Raw genomic sequence first — 21022 nt, forward strand, 5'->3', positions numbered from 1 at the left:
GTTTAATAGAGTTTCATCATGCACAAGTGCTAAGGAAATATGGGATAAGTTAGTTGTGACTTATGAAGGAACAAGTCAAGTAAAGGAGACTAAGATCAACATCCTTATGCATCAATACAAAATGTTCAACATGAAAAAGGATGAGAATATTAATGAAATGTTTACTCGTTTTACATTAATTACTAACAGTTTGGATTCTCTTGGCAAAACTTTTACTAATGCAGAAAAGATCTAGAAGGTCTTGAGGTGTCTTCCAAGATCCAAATGGGGTCCAAAAGTCACCGCCATCAAAGAAGCTCAAGACTTGAGAGTTTTATCACTTGACGATCTTCTTGGAAAACTCAGAACTCATGAACTTACCCTACATGATGATGGAGAAAGTAATGTAACACCTTTCATGAAGATTCTTGCTCTGAAGGCAACGAAACATCTTGAATCCTCAAGCGATGATGAAGAAAGTGATGATGAGGAAGATCCATTTGCCTTGATCACAAGAGGTCTAGAAGGAATCATGAAGATGCGCAAAAGATTTAAGAAATTTAAATCTAGAAACAAAGGTAAATCTTCAAACTCTAACTCTAATTCTAGAACTAACAAACTTGCTTGCTTTGAATGTGGATCTATAGAAGATCTTGTAAAAGAATGCCCTAAGAAGAAAAGGGAATCTTACAAGAAAAACAAGAAGAAACAAGCAATGGTTGCTACATGGAGTGATTCCGAAGGATCAACCGAACTTGAAAGTGAAGATGGTCAAGCTCACTTATGTCTTATGGCTAATGATGATAAAGATGATGATCTAGATCAAAATCATAAAGAGGTACTTGACTTTCTTAACTCTTGTTCTAAAGACGAATTACTTGAAGCTCTCTTTGACATGTTTTAAATTGAAAAGATCTTAAAAGATGAGAAAAACATTCTAGAAAATAGAATTTGTCACTATGCCGAAGGTTTTGAAGACCTTATAAAGAAAAATGAATCGCTAAAGGCTAAAACAGTAAAATTTGAAGAGACTGTCAAAGTCTTAAAAGAAAAGAATCTCAGCAAAACGAAAAAGCTCATTGATCTTAAGAATGAAAACAATGATCTTGAATCCAAGCTCAAGACTCTGAGACATGAGTCTGAGAAAAATTTACAAGCATGAACAAAGCTAAATAACTTCAAATCTAAGTTTACAAAAATGCTTACACGTCAAAAAGGACTCAATGATAAACGGGGTATAGGTTATAATAATGTTACACATAACAATAAGAGTAAAACCATATTTGTTAAGAGTACATACAAACATAGAAGCATACCTACTTGCTCCTTTTGTTACAAAGAAGGACATCTTAAGTTGCATGTCCCTACAGATGTAAGGACAATTATATCATAGAATTCCTTTCCTGTTGAATTACGTGGGCAAATAAAGCAAATATGGGTTCTTTGTAACACCCGAATTTCCTCACTTCCTTCACGATTCTGGTTTCGTTTAAGGGGTTGGAAACCCCTGAATTTCCAACCCCTTAAACGAAACCAGAATCGTGAAGGAATGGAGGAAATTCGGGTGTTACATTCTTAAAGAGACAAGACCACCCAACATGGTTTACCCCGAATATGGTGTCAAATTTGTCACTTGGTTAGCTAAGTAAAGTTGAGAAAGGTTATTTTTTTGTTTTGTAGGGAAAGCTAAAGTGGATCTTAGATAGTGGATGCTTGAGACATATGAGTGGTAAAGTTTCTTTATTTTCTGAAATTAAAAGATGCAATGGCTCGATCACCTTAGGAGACAAAGGTAAATGCAAAATTTTAGGCGTTGACAAAGTTGGTAAGAATCCCTCTAAAACTATTGATAATGCCTATTTAGTTGAAGGTTTAAAATTTAACTTGCTAAGAGTGTCTCAAATATGTGATAAAGGTAATCAAGTAATCTTTGATAAAGAAAAATGTGTTGTTAAAAACCCGAACACCGGAGATATATTTATTACCGCTCTTAGACATGATAATGTTTATGTTTTGAATACAAATGAAATTGCAGCTCAAAATTTCAATTGCTTGAAGGCTATGACAGATGATCCAAAACTCTGGCATAGACGTCTTGGTCACATCAATACGCATACCATGCATTAGACAGTCCTACATGTGACGCATGCATTAGAGGAAAACAAGAAAGAAGTTCATTTAAACCGAAGAAAATGGTAAGTACTTCAAGACCATGTGAACTTTTACATATTGATCTATGTGGTCCAATGCGTGTACGGAGCATACGAGGTAAATCTTACATCTTAGTTACAGTTGATGATTATTCTAGATTTACGTGGGTTGATTTTTTGAAGGATAAAAGTAAAGCCTTGAAACCGTTCTCAAGACGTTGTAAAGAAATGCAAACTCAGTTGAATCTTCCAATAGTCTCGATTAGAAGTGATCATGGGAGAGAGTTTGATCAACTAGGCTTTGATTCCTTTTGTGTAAAATACGGTATAACCCATAACTTTTCAGCTGCTAGGACACCCCAACAAAATGGGGTGGTTGAAAGGAAAAATCGATCCTTAGAGGAAATGGCTAGGATAATGCTTATAGAGAATGGATTAGCCAAACATTATTGGGCCGAGGCTGTTAACGCATCGAATTATGTTTTAAATAGGTGTCTCATAAGACCTATACTTAAGAAAACCCATTACGAGTTATTTAAAGGAAGAAAACAAAACATAGTCTACCTTAGACCATTTGGTTGCAAATATTTTATCTAGAATAATGGTAAGGACAATTTAGGTAAATTTGATGCTAGAAGTGATGAAGAAATATTTCTTGGATACTCATTAAATAGTAAAGCTTATAGAGTTCTACATAAGCGCACAAGTATGGTTGAGGAAAGTATACATATATTATTTGATGAATCCGACAATGAAATATTAGGTGAAGGATTTAAAGAGTTAAACCTTAATAAACATTTTGAGGACATAAGTGATGACGAATTGGATGCCATTGATCCTAGTGAAGTTAAAAGGAAAAACATGCAGGATAACATACAAAGTCTCGATGAGATTGAAGAAAAACAGGTTAAAAACATTGAAGACTCACAGCCTAATCTTGAGACCCAACCTCAAGACCTGGAAACAACTCCTGAACTTACTGTTTTAGATACATCAATTAGAAATTCCTCAACGGAAGTAGGAACAAGTTCTTTGAATGATTACACACCATCCATATTACGTAGAAGACTTAGAATGTCATCTCAACATCCTCTAGAAAACATCATAAGTGATCCAAACAAAGGTACTCAAACTCGATCCCCTCTTAAAATTTATGTGCTTTTTCTGCTTTTGTTTCTCTTGTAGAACCAAAGGATGTTAAAGAAGCAATACAAGAACCATAGTGGATCATTGCCATGCAAAATGAATTAAATGAATTCGAAAGAAACAAAGTTTGGGATCTAATTGAAAGACCACCATATATCATTGGAACTAGATGGGTCTTTCGCAATAAGCTAAATAGGAAGGAGACATTATAAGGAATAAAGTAAGGCTGGTAGCTGAAGGTTATAATCAAGAAGAAGGAATAGATTATGAAGAGACTTTCGCTCCTGATGCAAGGTTAGAATCTATCTATATTATGCTTGCTTTTGCTTCATACATGAATATAAAACTATATCAAATGGATGTTAAATGTGCTTTCTTAAATGGCTACGTGCAAGAGGAAGTATATGTTAAACAACCACCTAGCTTTGAAAATCTCGATCTACCTAATCATGTGTTTAAACTAAACAAAACACTATATGGCTTGAAACAAGCTCTAAGGGCTTGGTATGACAGATTTAGCACACATTTACTTGAAAATAACTTTCAACAAGGTAAAATTGATAAAACGCTTTTCATTAAGACTAGAGTAAATATATTCTTATTGATCAAGTATATGTTGATGATATATTATTTGGAGCTACTAATGATTCTTTGTGAAAGAAATTTTCTGAGATCATGAGCAAAGAATTCGAAATGAGCATGAGGGAAGACTTAACATTTTTACTTGGACTACAAATAAAGCAAAAGAAAGATGGCATATTTATTTGTCAAAGTAAATATGTTAGAAATTTGCTAAAGAAGTACAATATGGATCAATGCAAAGATGCTAATACACCTATGAGTGCAATTAAGTCTAGACCAAGATATAAATGGTAAGAGTGTTGATCAAAAGACTTATAGAGGTATGATTGGTTTCTTTATTGTATTTAACAGCTAGTCATCCTGATATTATGTTTAATGTTTGCTTATGTGCACGTTTTCAAGCTAACCCAAAAGAATCTCACTTAACAGAAGTTAAGAGAATCTTTAGATATTTGCATGAGACTAAAGACTTCAGCTTATGGTACTCTAGTTGTGGAGATTTTAGTTTGATTGGTTTTTCAGATGCTGATTATGCTGGTCATAAGGTGGATAGAAAGAGCACTTCAGGATCGTATCAATTCTTGGGAAATTCATTGATTTCATGGTATTCTAAAAAGCAAAATTCAGTTGCTTTATCTATGGTTGAAGTTGAATACATAGCTGCTGGTGCATGTTGTTCACAAATCTTATGGATTGCACAACAACTTCGAGATCTTCGAGTTGATCTCAAAGTTATTCCAATTAAGTGTGATAACACAAGTGCAATTTGTATTACTAAAAATCCAGTACAACTTTCACGTACAAAACACATTGAGGTTCGTCACCATTTCATACAAGATCATGTTGAAAAAGGTCATATTACTCTATCCTTTATCTCTACAGAAAAATCAATTAGTTGATATATTTATAAAACCTTTAAGTCCTGATAAGTTTGCTTATATTCGAATGGAACTTGGCATGGTAAATGATGTTGCATGAACTAAGGGGGAGTAAGGGTTCAATAGTAAAGGTAAAACGTTACTAAATACTCAGTATGTACTTAGGGGGAATATTTCATTTAATTTACATGATTTTAATTATGGTTGCATATATGTATGTTTATACATGCTTTTGAGAAGTGAAGATTAAATTTCAATCTCTTAAATTATTTGTTACATATAAATATATATAAAATGGGATTCATATTTAATTACCTTTAATCAATAAAAGATATTTAACAATCTTAAAACAAAATTGTTTGCTTAAATACATCTTTTGGACGTCAACCATGATTACACTCCTAAATTACACACCCCTTCACGTCACTCTTCCAACCGATCAAGCTACACTAATTGTGCCTAGGGATGGCAACGGGTCGGATCTGGACCGGGTCCAGGTGGACCCGGATCCAGATCCGTTTTCAAGAGCAGGATCCTGATCCGGAACCGGATCCGCGGGTCTAGTTTTGCAAGATTCAGATCCAGATCCGCGGATATTGCGGATTCAGTACCAGATCCGGGTCCAAAATGGGTCCTATTTAAAATGTTTTTTTAAATGTGTTTAGATTGCAATAAAGCGATATTAATAGACTAATGTTAATAATACATATAATTTCACAATGAATCACTCAAAAAAACATTATACAACTTAAAATTGTCATTAAAACTAAGTATTCCTTCATTGATTCATTCACGCCATCTACGTCAGATAATAGCAGAATATGAACTAGAAAAGGAAAAGACATCCAAAGGTCAACTACAACAAAGACAATAGAACTGCTGCTCAATTTAAACAACATTAATCACTAGATTCAAAAGACACAACAGCTCTCGACCAAAGTAAAATTTCATTTAGACCAATAAATCAAATTCATCTACTGGTTGGGTCGAGCAGTACAGAAAAGTTGAGCTCAATAATGTTGGAACATGCACGAAAACTACGAGAGCCGATGGAGAGACATTATTATTTGTCTAACCAGTAAGCATATCTTCACGATCGACCACCAAACTTGTTCATCATCTTGGCTATTATTGGGGCCACCTTCGGATTTCCTTGATGTTTGGCCAAATTTGCTGGGTTCTTCATTATTGGGGCGACTATTTTATTGAAATAAAGTTAAAATTTTAGATTTGAAAACCCCTTCCCCACTCTACTGCGAGAGTGGGAGAGTATGAAAGACAGAGACACAGAGTACAGAGAGAGCGAGAATGCGAGTGGGAGCAAGGATGGAGTTTGAGAAATGGGAGCAGGGAGGGGAGGGAGACGGGGTCGGCTACAGATGGGAGTGGGGAGGACTGAGGAGGGTATTCAAACCCAAATTCAAAACAGGGATAGGGTTACTTTACTCACTTAGGTTAGGCTGATATATATATATAAAAAAAAAAAAAAAAAAAAAAAAAAAAACGGGTCCTCTAGATTCGCGGGTCCGGGTTTGCGTATTTTTCTCAGATCCGGATCCGGACCCGTGAATAATAACAGGATCCGGATCCGACCCGGATCCGACGGGTCTATATTTTTAGGACCCAGATCCGTGAAAACGGGTACGGATCCACGGATCCGGGTCGGGTCCAGTACCCATTGCCATCCCTAATTGTGCCTTTCCCTATGTTGTCAAATTAAATCACTATTAAATGAAGTACAAATGTATTGTACTACATTTCCCTTTTTATAGTGAATGAACCGTCTTTTTCTTGTTCATCCTCTCTTTTATAGTTTGAATTTACTTTTATTCATTCTTTTCATTCTTTTCTTTTCAAGCTTTGAAAAACCCCTTCCATGGCCCCTAAAAGAAAACTTACTAGTTCCTCCTGAAAATCCGAAAAAAGATGAATCATCCAAATCCCCAATGACTGAATCAACAACTCCATTCATTCCCTCACCTCTTACATCCTTAGATGTACCTAAAACCTGGTTTGAAAACCATACTGCATTTGGTCGATGGATTGATACATTCAAACACCGTTCATTATCCTATGTAGACATTCTTGATTAGAACTTCTTTCTATTTGAAGATTTTGAGATCATTTCTTCATTCATCCAAACAACTCTTGGTAAGTTGTTGGATCCCGGTGCTGTTTGATATCCTATTTTGGTCAAAAATTACTACTGTAATTTGTCTATGGTTGATGGTTATCCGGCCTTAAGGAGTTTTGTTAAAGGCCAAGAGATTATAATCTCTAAAACCCTAATTAATGATCTACTAAAATTTTTAAATGTTGCTGATGACTCCACACCAAATATTCTAGCACTTCAAAATGCTAAAGATATGTTTATTCTTGATTCTCATTCTCATTTTTCTCCTAACAAACAACTCACTCACAATGCCTTGAATCTATGTGGAAAATTGTTACATAATCTTCTTGTCAGAACAGTCTTCTCTCGCAATTCATCTTGTGAACTTGTCAGATGTACATCTCATTTTAATGTGGAAAATTGCTTCTTTGAAAAACGTTGATTATGCCTCCCTTATTATTTCAACTATGCGTTTTTGCAGTTCTCCTGTTCGTAATAGTTCCCTTCCTTATGCTAATCTCCTGACCTTATTCTTTGATCATTTTAATTTACTCTCTGATTTAGCAGAAGTAGATTATTCTGGTCCTCAATCTCTTTTCAGCAACATCTTCCCTCCCTTAGAAATTTTTAAAGTTCATGGTAGTATGAGTTGTGTTCGCACTTATCCTTATCTGAAAAAGAGGATCTTCAAAAGATCCATGGCAAAAGGCTCTCTCGTCTTGAACCTCAACTCAAAGAACACACCACCTATTCACATCTCTTGCCTCTTGACTCTAAGGTAAGTGAAATAAAAATGTCTATTCTTGATTTACATGATAAGGTGTCCACATTAACTTTTATGTTAGACACATTTATGAAAGACATGAAGGGTATGGTTGTTGAAGATATGGTTGTAGAAGAAGTTGACGAGGGTAATGCTATAGAGGATGCTATTATAGAGGAACCAAAGGAGAAAGCAAGAGAGAAAGAGGAAGACGAGAAAGAAAAAGAGAAGGAAGCAGTGAAGGAGGAGAATCCACATGAAGAGATTGATGCTACACCCATGCAAACAATTCCACCATCTGTTGAAGCTACACCAATCACCACTTCACCTGGCAAACCCAAGGCTTCCAAGAAGAGAAAGACCCGGTCCAGGAAGTGATTTTATTTTTGTTGGTTGATAAACAATTTTATTTGACGGCTAACAATATTTTTTTTGGTTTAAACAAGACTAACATTATCATCCCTATTTCTTTTTGATGAAAGTCAAAAAGGGGAGAAATTATTATCTAAATTATGTTTATGTTTTGTTTTGCTTTGCATAATGTTAATTCTTGTTTCATATTATATGTTTCTATTTTGCTTTATTAAAAAGGGGGAGAAGTTTTAAAAGAGGGAGAAATTTGAAAATTTTGATTTGCTTAGTTGTTCATCTTAATTGTTTGCTCGGTTGCTTTGTTTTTCATTATTTAGATTATTATTGTTGATTATTTGTTTTGAAAAACAAAGTGTTTCATAGTTACTTGGTTAATGTTTGATGATATGTTCATAGTTACTGATTATTGTTCTTGTTCATGCTCTTGTTTATGACGTTTGATAATCATGATTTTGATGTTAAAATATTGATTTGATGATATGTTGCTACAATTTAATATTGATTATTATTATACTTTTGCATGTATTGTGATTAGTTATTTGTTTACTTGTGATAGTAGTTTATCTTATTAATGATTTCAATATCCATGCTTGAAAATTTATTGGTTTATACTATTCTGTTTTGAAACTGTTTTCAAAGTCTTGAAAACATTCTGCTTTATGATATCTTGTTATTCTTATCATGTTTTAAATTCATGTTAACTTAGAAATATGATTTAGGAAAATATGGTTTTGACTTTCATCAAGGGGGAGATTAAAGAATCAACTCTCTTAAGTGATGATAATTTAAAACACATATTAAATTAAACAATAAATTAAGTGATTATATTTAGTTGTTTAAGTCGGTCCAAAATCATATTAAATATAAAGTGAATAATTGGTATGTATTTTAGTTATTAAATTTGAATTTGAATTTAAAATGTGTGTTTAAGATATTTAGATGATTAAATGTTAAAGTACAAGCTTCACACGTTTTGCTATTAATATTACACGTTTTATATTTGAAATTAAATAAGTTGTTAAGTTATGCTAATTAGAGAGTTTTCTATAAATAAGATGATAATTTAAATTGATGCTAAAAATAGGAAAAGACAATTTAAATTAATGCTAAAAATATGAATTAATTTTGAATAATTATTTACATGTAGAATTATCTGTTTTTGCTGAGTTTTCAATATCTTGTGTGAGTTCTAACATGGTAGCACAACATTGGATGATAATAACAAGTTACAACGCACAATGAAAAAATTATATGAGCTGTCAGTGCAACGTCAGTTTGAGTTAAAGCTTAAGATCTTGAAGACTGACACAGATTATCCAGATCAACGAAATTGACGGATGAAGCTTTCTTGCTCTTCAAGGATATGTTGAAGCATTACATATATTTTAAACGTGCATACTCTCTATTCACCCCTCTAGAAAGTATTCGACCTCTTATCAACTTTCAAAAATTATTTCGGTTCAATCAAATTTAATTATAGTTGAAAAAATTTGATTCGTCTAAATCAAAAATTTATTTTCCTATTTTTATTACCTAAACTAAACTTGATTTAGCTTAACATAACATATTTTGGTTGAACTAAACCAAATTAAGCTGAATCAAACTTTTTACTGAACTAAACTTGATTTAGCCGAATTACAGTCTTAATGTTTGATACTTTTGCGAATTACAGTCTCGATGTCTTTTTTTTTTTTAATTTTTTTTAATGCGAATTACAGCCTCCAAAGTAGCCTTTTGACCAGTAAGTGTCCGGTTCCGTACAATTTTAACCGTTGACCACATTTTTTACCTTTGACTTTCTTTTTTTGTTTTTAATTTTTTTTGAGTTTTAATATTTTTCACATTTAATTCTTTTTTGATAACCCACATTAGTAATAATTATTATTTCTCCCTCCCTTCAATCCTTCCCAGCTACTGAAGTGATTCAACACACATTAGTAATTTAGTGAAATTCAGAATCTTGAAATTGAATAATAATTTATTATCCTTTCCTCTAGTGGATCAATGTCGATCTGGTTGAATTCTGGGCAAAGAGAAAGAATAACAGTTTCAATAGATGATTATCTTTTCCTCAAGTAGATCAATGGTTAATTCGAATTGGTTTAATTCTCTAAGATTTGTCCAAAAAATATTTACCAAACTACCATTCCACGTTTGCCTAGAAAATATTTTGATAAAATTATTAATGGCTGAATTCTGGGCAAGTTTTTCCAACAATTCAACAACTTGGGGGACATTATCGCAATAAATAACACCATTCAGTGTATCAAAGATGAAAGGATTAAGTGGACCACCAAGCTTAATTGATTTTCCGAAAAGAGAGAAACATAAGTCAACGTGAACCAAATGGCAATAACAATTGGTAAGAATACCAATAGAGACTGAAGTTGGTTGAAGAAATTAATAATGTTGGAATGAGGTTGAAGGGGTTTCAATTTGACCATGGAAGAGAATAGCATATTGAAGACAAAAACAGCAGGAAATGGGTGTAAAGAAGCCAATTGATGAAAGAGGGAAAGGGGGAATTCTAAATCTGGAAACCCTAATTTGGATTGTTCTTTCACATGATTAAGCAGCATTTGACGATCATTAATAATTCTATCAAAATAATTTTCAAGTGGATCAAGGGCTGAATTCTCCAAATTCTCCATTATCGCAGGAGGTAAACTTCTCTTTTCCTCTATTGTGTTCATCCATCTTCATTGATACATAAGTTAACTTCTCAATCTTCTTCAAATTAATACTTACCACATTACCAGAGACAATTGAAATCACTATTGCTTTCGATTGGGAATTTAGTTCCTTGCGAAAGGAAGTAGTTTGGGAATTTAGGATTGACTTCGTAGTCGATCGAATCTGAAAATTGAAATCACTAGTGCTTTCAATTGGGAATTTAGGGTTCCTTGCGAAAGGGAGTAGTTTGGGAATATTTATTAATGAAGATGGATGAACGATGAAGGATTTGGAGAGCTTGTTCTTGAATATGATCCAACAGGTTCAATGAAGAAGATTGAGAAAAAGGAATTAAATGTGAAAAAAATATTAGAACTCAAAAAAAAAAATTAAGAACAAAAAAAAAAGAAATGTCAAAGGTAAAAATCGTGGTCAATGATTCGCTCACTTGCTTGAATCCTGGTCAAAAGACTACTTTAAAAGCTGTAATTCGCAAAAAAACATCAAAATTGTATTCGCAACAGCATCAAACATTAAGGCCGTAATTCGCATTCTTTTACCTAAACTAAATTTGATTCAGGAAAACGAAACTTATTTTAGTTTACTAAACTTTATGCAACAGAATCACATTAGATTTAGATGAACAAATCATCATTCAGTTGAATTAAATTTATCTTTTGCTAAGCTAATTTAATTTAGCTAAATCAAACATATTTTTACTAAACTAAATTCAATTCAACTAAATCAAACTTATTTTTACTAAACTAAATTCAATTCAACTAAATCAAACTTATTTTTACCTAAAATAAATTTAATTTAGCTTAATCAAGCTTATTTTTAGATAAAATATACTTGATTCACCTCTATCAAATACTCCCTCCGTTCTTTTTTGATCTTCCACTTTGGATTTTTCACACATATTAAGGAAGATAGAATCTTTGGACTGTAATGGGTATTATTTTAATTAAATAGTAGTATGAAGTAATGATTGTATTGGAAGTATGATGTTGTAGTGAGTATTATTTTAATTAAATAATAGTGTGAAGTAATGATTGTATTGAAAGTATGAGAGAGAAAATAATTATAAATAAAAGAAAATGGGTACATTAAAAGAAAATGGGGGGTTTTAAGGGGGTAAAAGTGGGATAAAAAATTTCTAAAAATAGAAAGTATTCTAAAGTAGAAGAACTTTTGAAACTACCCGTTATAGTAATGTGGAAGATAAAAAAAAACAGAGGGAGTATTTTTTAACTAAACAAAACTTGATTCAACTAAATTAAACCTATTTTTGGCATCACAGGTATTATATTAATATTAATGTGTATTAGTATATCTTAGTAGTTATTGATTAATTTGTAAGTACTAGTATGTATCAGAATTAGTATCGAACCTAATTATGATAAATATAGGTCTATACTCTAAAATGAGTTCAATTGATACTTATGGAAGACTGATTCAAAAAAAAAAAAAAATTGATATTCCTTATTAATAGAACCTGTAAAACAAACTTACACAATATAAATTAGCAATTCTATTACCTTATATAAATATCACATTATTTTAATTAATTATGTCCATTTCATTAGTCTTTTTGCCAAAAGCTAATAAGGCTAAATGATTGGATTAAAGTCTAGTATAATAATAGTAGTAGTGATGATGATGATGACGACGACAATATTAATAATAATAATACTATTATTATTTTTTTGAAAATAAAAGCTTACTTTCCAACCAAACCAAGAAAATACAAAACACAAAGACAAAGGGCTCTAACCCTCCTGAATCTGCATTAGTATGGAGGAAGTATTCACCTTCTATGAAGTGTTGTATTAACCCACTCTTTATGTGCAAATAGTAGTGAAGAGACCTTCAAACAAATAAACTACTGGCTAAGGTCTCTAAACCACATATTGCTTCGAGATTTTATAGGGTATAAAGCAGTAAATCTAAACAAAATTTCCTGACGAACACAATACAAAATTTTCTCAATGGTATTCATTTGCTTGAGCCATATAGTCTGATTTCTAGTGAGCCAAATGTTATAGCATAGGCTACATAAACTAGAAATTATCACTTGCCTTTTGAAGCTATCCCCTTTTCATTTCTTTCTTGTAATCATCTTCAAGTCCAGAGGAGATAAATTAATACCAAGCCAATGCTGAAGTTCCTTGATACACTTGAAGCTAAATTGACATTCAAAAAACAGATGTTCAGCAGATTCAGTTGTTGTCAGACACATAGGGCATAAATCATTCTTAGCACTTGCATTTGCATAAGTTTTTTTTTTTTTTTTTTTTTTTTTTTCGTTTTCAATTTATTAAGCATTATCATCCAAAGCAAAAACTGAGCCTTAGGAATAGAGGGTCTATTCCACACAAATCTCTACAGGAGACTCTAAAGCCTTCAACAATGAAGCTTTTGTATGTCTCTGGGATACTATACTTGTCTTTGTTGATCCCTAATTTAAGTTTTTCTTTCACATAGCATATCTTCTTGAAGGACCAGCTAGCACTAACAGGTGAATTGAAGTGAAGCTAGTCATCTCATTAGTGTAAATCCCATAATCCATCTAACCAAAAGGGATTCAGTCATATGATGCACATGTCAAGCTAATTTGCCAACAACCATTTCGTTCCAAACTTCAAGATTTCGGACACCAAGCCCACTAGATTTCTTAGGCTTGCATACATCCTCTTGCTTGACATTCCCTAGGGCAGTGTTATTAGGGTCAACATGTCATAGGTATGATCTACAAATAGTATTAATCCTCTTGATTACAACTTTTGGGAGAATGAAAAGCTGACACCAAAAAAAACTAATGCTCATTAAGACAACTGATACCAATTGTAGTCTAGCAGCATAAGAGAGAGACTTTGAGCTCCATGATATGATACGAGCTTTCATTTTATCAACAAAAACTTCACAATCAGCTTTTGATATCCTCCTTGATGTGAGGGGAACACCTAAATATCGGACATGTAAAGTTCCTAGAGGGATATTGACTTGTTAGGCTATGTGGGATTTCATACTATTAGGAATACCTGCAAGAAAGATAATAGATTTGGAAGTGTTTTCATACAGGCCAGATGAAGCAGCAAATAACTCTAGGCATTGACTGAGAATCTTATATGAAGTCCCATCACCCTTACAAAATAACATGGGACAATCCGCAAAAGAAATATGATTGAGGTTTAGCCTCTTACACCTAGGATAAAACTTGAAATCTTTGTGAGATCCAGCCATAGTGAGGATTCTAGACAGGTATTCAATCCCAATTAAAATAGAAGGTGAGAAAAAGGGTCACCTTGTCTAAGACCTCGTTTAGGTTCAAAAACCTCTGATGAGCATCCATTGATCAACAAAGTGTACTTGGTTGAAGAAATGCAGACCATAATAACCTTGATAAAATGAGGGGGAAATTTCAGTGCTATCAACATGTCATGGATAAAATCCCAATCCATAGTATCAAAGGCCTTCCTTAAGTCAACCTTGATCATACAACTAGGGTAGCAATGCTTGCTTGAGTAATGTTTCACAAGATCCTGACATAACACAATGTCATGTGGTATATATCTCCCTACAAAAAAAGCCCCTTGTGTTTGATTAACCGATCTCCCAAGAACACATTTCAGCTTAGATTATATAAGTTTGGAGATACACTTGTACAAAATATGGTAGCAAGAAATAGGCCTAAAATCCCCAGGCTGAGAGGAACATGGGACTCTAGGGACAAGGGTGATCGTTACTATGTTCCATGCTTGTAAAAGATTTCGATTTTGAAAGAAGGATTGGATGGCAGTTATCGCATCAGGTTCGACCACAGACCATGCTGCTTTGTAGAATTTACTATTAAAACCATCAAGCCATAGAGCTTTATCTTAGTAGCCATTATTGTTATTATTATTGAAGTGGATTGTTTGAAATATGGGGATGATAATATTGCTTTCTTCCACAATAGTATCAAGCAGAGGGCGACACACAATAAAATTAACACTCTTGTGCTAGATGGAAACACTCTGAGTAGTCCTTTGTATCATTAAACATGCTTTTGTTTCCTTTTATTTAGAATTATTATGTCATAAAATGCATAATAGACAAAGGGTTAGCATGAGTGAAACAGTCGTATTATTAGGAGATTTAATTAGTCGTTTTTAGCGCCTAATTTTCCTTATATATTTGTTCGTTACTAATTATAATTTAATTAGTGATGGTAGTAATTTGAAAAATCTCTACAATGATTAGAAACTTGTTAATTCGTAACGTGATTATGAATCGTAACAAGTAACATAAACTTTGGAGGTAAAACTTAAAGTTGAGCAACTACCCATAACAGTTCGAGAAAATTTTAATTATTACCCAAGCATATTATATAACCATGATGGGAGTAAATTAAATATTTCACACATATACAAGTGATTTTTAAACATGAAGTACAAGTTACATAACTTGTTACATGTACAACAATTTTTACCCAAACCTTAAACTATCTTAGATAAACCTTTTCTACACTATAATAGATCAAATGATGGACAAAAATCAGCAAAAAAACAACTCCAACCAGCCATGCTAAAGCTATCCTACTCCCCCTTATAGCCCTTTGTATACTTACATACAGAAGCTAAAAACTCTACCCAAGAACCCCTTTTGTTCTATCCAAAGCTTGTGCATCATTACAAGCATGCAAGAGGCAAATATTTGAAGCAAAAACACTCAATTTTCTGAATAATTATTCAGCCATAAACCCCAACACATTGCTCCCAAGTTCATCCATGAACAAACACTAGAATACTTCAAACTTTTAATAACTAAAACACCTTCTTTTCTCATCAAATCTCCTTCAAAAACCAATCTACAACTTCTGAAAGTTTATGTTTATAAACTCAAATCTCCCATAAAAATAATCTTCATCCTAAGAGCTTTCCATAGACACCAAACTTAAAGAAATCCACCAAGTATAGAGTAAGTTATGTTCATTTCTTTATTCCACTAATTTTTGTTAAAACTTGTTCTACATGAATCATCCTATAAATTTAAATCATTATAAAATGAGTATTTTATCTCTAAACTAAGAAAATCATCACTTATAAATCTATAAAAATAGGCCATAATAGAAAGTAAAATTATGGGAGTTAACTAAGTATGTTGCTCAACATAATAAGTATACTCCAAATATGTTAAAATCATCACAAGTATTAGTCTAACAACTCTAACTATGGAAAGTTAAGTGCATGTTAGAAATCCAAAATTATTAATGATTTTTTTGGATGAATGCAATATGTATAGTTGAAGAGTTGGAGTTGAGACTTGAAGGGCAAGGACCTGAAGTTAAAACCACTTCTAAGAACGCGTAGGAGCTTACTGAATAATTATATAGGCTTGGAGTCGAGGTATGTCACATGGGGTGATTTTTAAAGGATTTAAGAACAAGTTGGGAAAGTTTGTGTATAAACTTGTTTTTTTAAAAAAAAAAAATCCCAAAGAGAAGTTCTTAAATCTTGAAAAATAATGTCAAAATGATAAATTTGAGTATGGAATAATTTATTACATGTATTATTATTGTGGGCATCATGCATGTTGATTTTATAAATTATTGTATGTTTAAAGGCATGTTTAACACTTGTGAAAGTTATTGTGATGGAAATGATTATATCAATTTCAAAATATTTGAAATTCATTTTAAAACAAATTTTCAGTAGTTATATGTTAAGAAAATTTCTTGGATACTTTTTGTTGAGATTATTCGTTAAATTAATATTTTAATGGATTTTAAGGTGTTAAATACTCTTATTATAAAACATGGTATTAGATGAACTCTTCATCATCAAAAATAATTAATAAAAATATATTATAATGTCTCCAACAAGATTTGGCCAGAATATATTTAGTTTGGAATTTTTTTTTTATTTTTGAATAATCGTTAAATTGTTCAACCGTAAATTGTAAAATGGTAAAATATAAAATAATTACCAAACAAAGACATATGGACTTAAAATTTTTATCACATACTCATATGGACAGTAGGTAAAACTGGTAAAAGTTTGGGAAGGTTTCGTTGACATTTAAGGACCTTAATAATTTTTACTCTGTTATTAATAATCGGTAAGTTGGAAAACGGTAAAATATAAAATAAATATTAAATGACTTCTTTTGGACATAAAACTTTTATGATACACTTATATAAATAGTAGATACATGTTCAAAAATTTATATGGATTTTCTTGACCATATATGGACTTAAATAAATTTTATTAGGTTTATCGGTAAAATAACGATATTAATTATTAAAAATACCCCACATGATTTTTAATGGTTATTTAAAATTTTATACCCCTTAAAATAGCTTCTGGTATAACATATAAGTTTTATAATATTTTATTCGTACTCAAATAATTTTAAACGTATTTTATTCTATTTATCGATAAAATGTTTATACAAAAAATAATAAAACATCATACATGATTTTTATAAGTTTATATGGCCTAATAAATATGTTATATGACTTCTGAAACTTTGGTATAATTTTGCAAAATAAATTATTAATTGTTTACTAATTTATCAAATTAGTAGAAAATGTTTATTTATTAAAAAGTGTAATATTTTTTATTAAATTTGGGTAAAAATAGACCTATATTAAAAATTTATAATTATATTAATAACCTACTGCCTCATAGTATAAATTAAGTTTCAATTAGATGGTTTATAAATTTTACGGATTTAAGACACCATTTAAATAACGGTAAATACCCAAATTGTCGAAAATAATTGTAAGATCATTATAAATTCGCATAACCAATTATAATCTGATGGGACAACCTTAAATTGATTTTAAATAAGGTATTATAATGACTTGATTAATTTGAGCCTTGTTGGAGAATTAATATGTACTTTGTAAATCAATTATCGATTTTATTACCGGCAAAACTATCTCGTATTAAAGAAAATAGTGTTTTATGAAATCTTCTGTCGTAATGATTTTATAGACTTATGAATCACATTCTAGTTGTTTTGAATGAATTTCAAAACCCTTTTAAGTTATATTTACTTTAAGAAGGATTGAAACGAAACATTTTAGTGGTTTCCTTACAAAAATCGTATTGAACTTTAATCACTTTTTGTTACGATGTATTTCCATACATGCTAGTGATGCCCCAATATAATACAAAGGTTATGTTTAATGATATGATTATGTTAAGCATGTTTTACCCATGTGGAAAATATTATGATTTGATTTTGCTAAGTCGCAAATAAAGTATGTTTTGCTATGTGCAAATAAAAGATGTTTATCATATGGAAAAAGTTATATTTTTGACTATCAAATGCTATTAAAATTACAAGATATATACTATGTACAAAAATTGTTTTAGCCTAAATAGCGGGTACATATGCCACAGCAAATGTTGTGTGCATGATTAAACGGCTCACCAATGCCGAGCGCGTATTGTTCACAATACCATTGTGTTACACTTACCGGATATGTCGCGGACGGTAGACTGACTACCAAACGAGTCACAGGATGACTCACAGAGTACCCATGTAAACTTATGATGTGAGTTTGAAATTGATTTGGATCTATTGAGATCTTATGATTTATGATGAAAAATGAGAATTTGAAATGACTATAGAGCCATTGAACTGGATTTGAATCATAATATGATTTATCAATTGAAAAAGCATATTTCAAAATGAATTTACGCAAAAAAAAAAGATTTTAATAATTTGTTTGACGGACACTAGTGTGTTTATACTCAGCCTTTTTGCTGATACTATGCTTTGTATGTTTTTCCAATGGTTTTGTTTTTAGAGTAAACCCCTATGGCACCTCGACGGAGAATGGATATGCGAGCGGAAGTTGAACCCAAGTTGGAGTGATGAGAATTCAGTCCAAAAAGTCCAAGATCATCAAGTTACGGTTCCTACAACACAAGCTACGGTCCATGCTTTACTTAGCCACGCAAATGTCAAGCAAATGGCTGTTAATTTCGTGGGATTCTCTTCAAAGCAATCCTTTATTACTTGCCTTAAATGGGAAGTTGAATACAAGCAGCAACTTGAATTCTAGCTTTAATGCTTAAATGGGAGTTTTTTTTAGGAGAAATGCAAGAGTTTTTTTTAGGAGAATATGGACGGTTCAAAGTAGTTTAATTAGCCATAATTTGCTGTTTAAATAGCTATTAATAAAGGGTCATTATTAGCCTTAAATGCTTAACATTAAAAAGGCTTAATTCTAGCTTTAGTTTAATGCTTTGTTTTCTGATTTTTTGTAAGGGGGAAAGTTAAAAGGCTCCTTGAAGGGGAAGTTAAAAGGTTCCTTGAGGGAAGTTAAAAGGTTCCTTGAAGACTTGTAACACTTGCATTATTTTTAGTATAAAAGGAACTCATTGCCATGCATTTTAGGCAAGTGAGATTGAAAACAAAATTCTGATTTTCTTTGTGAATTTCTTTGTGCTTACTTTGTGTTGCACGCCCCTTTTATTCTTATTACTTAGTGTTTGAGAGTAAAAGCTTTGAGAGTTTAAAATACTTATTGAATTTTTGCTGCTCAAAGAAACCATCCAATCTAGAATAAGTTTCTAAGTTGCGTGGGTGTTCTCTTGTTTCGTTCCTTGTTAAGCTTGTTCTTAAGCTAATTCATACACTCTAAAACGGTCCCATTACACTTCCACATCAGTTGGTATCAGAGCCAAATTGTGTTGAACGAGATTACACTCGTTAAAACGCAGCATGGGTGATAATCAGTCCAATGCCGAAATGTTAAAAGTAATCGTGGATCAACTTCATGTAATGCACGATAGAATGAAGAGGCATGAAACAAGGATGGATGCCATTGGAGAGACGTTGCTTAGAGTGGGTAGAAGGGTAGAGGAATTAGAGAATTCCACTCCCACCCATGGCGAGTCCCATTTTCGTAACAATCAAGAAGATAGAAGTTTCAAATTAGACCTTCCTGAATTTGATGGTTCTAGTGATCCGGAGGTTTTTTATGATTGGGTACAAAGATTAGAGAATATTTTTGAGTATAAAAAGTATGATGATGATAAGATTTGTAAAATGGCGACTCTTAAATTGAAAAAACTTGCTGGGCTTTGGTATGATAACCTCAAAGCCAAGAGAAGGAGAGAAGGGAAAAAAAAGATTGCATCTTGGGAAAAACTCAAGAAGAAAATGGAGCAACGTTGGGTCCCACGTGAATATGTGCAGGATCAATATGTCAAATTAACTCGCCTAAATCAAGGTGAGCGTAATATTGATGAATATGTACGTGAGTTTGAGAAGCTTAGCTTGGTGTGTGACATACAAGAGAAGGAACCACTCAAAATTGCGCGTTTCACAAAGGGGCTTTCTAAACCAATCTCTAATAAGGTGGATCTTCTACCTTATTCCACTTATGATGAGGTTGTGAAGGCTGCTAGGAAGGTTGAAGCACAAAACAAAGAGGAGAAACCAAAGAATGCTCCAAGACCCCCTTTTAGAGCGTTCTCTTCCGCGGGAAAAGTTGATTCTTTTCCTAGCCCTTCTAAATCAATTGTTCCTACTAACCCTTCGAAAACTTATGGAGGAAAACCAGATTTCAAGCAAGATGCATCCAAAAGAACTTGTTACAAGTGCCATGAAAGAGGACATATTGCTAGTGAATGTCTTAAACGGAATACACTTACTATTCAAGAAGGAGAGTGGGGTTTCGAAGAAGAGGAAGAGGAGGAGGAATATGAGGAATATGGTGCTGAAGAAAATGACACTCCATTATGTGGTGTTGTGAGAAGACTTCTATATTCCGAACCTCTCAAAGATATGCAACAACGAGAGAACCTTTTTTATACTAGATGCAAGGTTCAAGACAAGGTTTTTGATGTGATTGTTGATGGAGGATCATGCACGGATGTGGCCTCAACTGAACTTGTAAGTAAGCTTAAGTTACCTACACGAAATCATGCTAAACCTTACAAGTTAAATTGGCTGGATAATGACACCGGTTTAAAGGTTAAGAAACAAGCACTAGTTTCATTCACTATAAGAAATTTTTATGATGAACGTTGGTGTGATGTTTTACCTATGAGTGCGTGTCATATTTTGCTTGGTAGACCATGGCAATTTGATAGGAAAAGCTATTCATGATGGTGTTTCTAATGTCTATACGGTCACTACCAAATTAGGAAAGAAGATTAGGTTGTTACCTTTGCCCCCTATGGTTGAACCTATGGTGGAAAAGAAACCAAACTTCCTTATGTCTAGGAAGGAGTTTGAGGAAGAATGCGTGATAGAAGGAGGAGGGTTTCTGCTTATTGTAAAGCCCATTGTTGATGATGTTTCTCATGTGACTAACTCTATTCCGTTGAGAAACTTGCTTAAAGAATTTGCAGATGTGTTT

At 32.5% G+C, this 21022-nt stretch overlaps 1 protein-coding gene and 1 long non-coding RNA gene across 2 annotated transcripts; both read left to right on the plus strand.

The window, feature by feature from the left end:
• Positions 1–243: 243 nt before the first annotated feature.
• LOC130803631 (uncharacterized) lies at positions 244–6074 on the plus strand. The gene is made up of 2 exons (XM_057667832.1): positions 244–817; positions 1660–6074. Exons 1-2 carry the CDS (start codon positions 398–400, stop codon positions 2104–2106), a joined length of 867 nt encoding a protein of 288 aa, XP_057523815.1. The 5' UTR covers positions 244–397; the 3' UTR covers positions 2107–6074.
• Positions 6075–9572: 3498 nt separating this feature from the next.
• On the plus strand, positions 9573–19117 carry LOC130803641 (uncharacterized). The gene is made up of 3 exons (XR_009039939.1): positions 9573–10645; positions 15940–16043; positions 18458–19117. It is a non-coding gene; the product is annotated as an uncharacterized LOC130803641 (long non-coding RNA).
• The last annotated feature ends 1905 nt before the right edge of the window (positions 19118–21022 follow it).

The sequence above is a fragment of the Amaranthus tricolor genome, chromosome 2, assembly GCF_026212465.1.
Source record: "Amaranthus tricolor cultivar Red isolate AtriRed21 chromosome 2, ASM2621246v1, whole genome shotgun sequence".
NCBI classification, from domain to species: domain Eukaryota; kingdom Viridiplantae; phylum Streptophyta; class Magnoliopsida; order Caryophyllales; family Amaranthaceae; genus Amaranthus; species Amaranthus tricolor.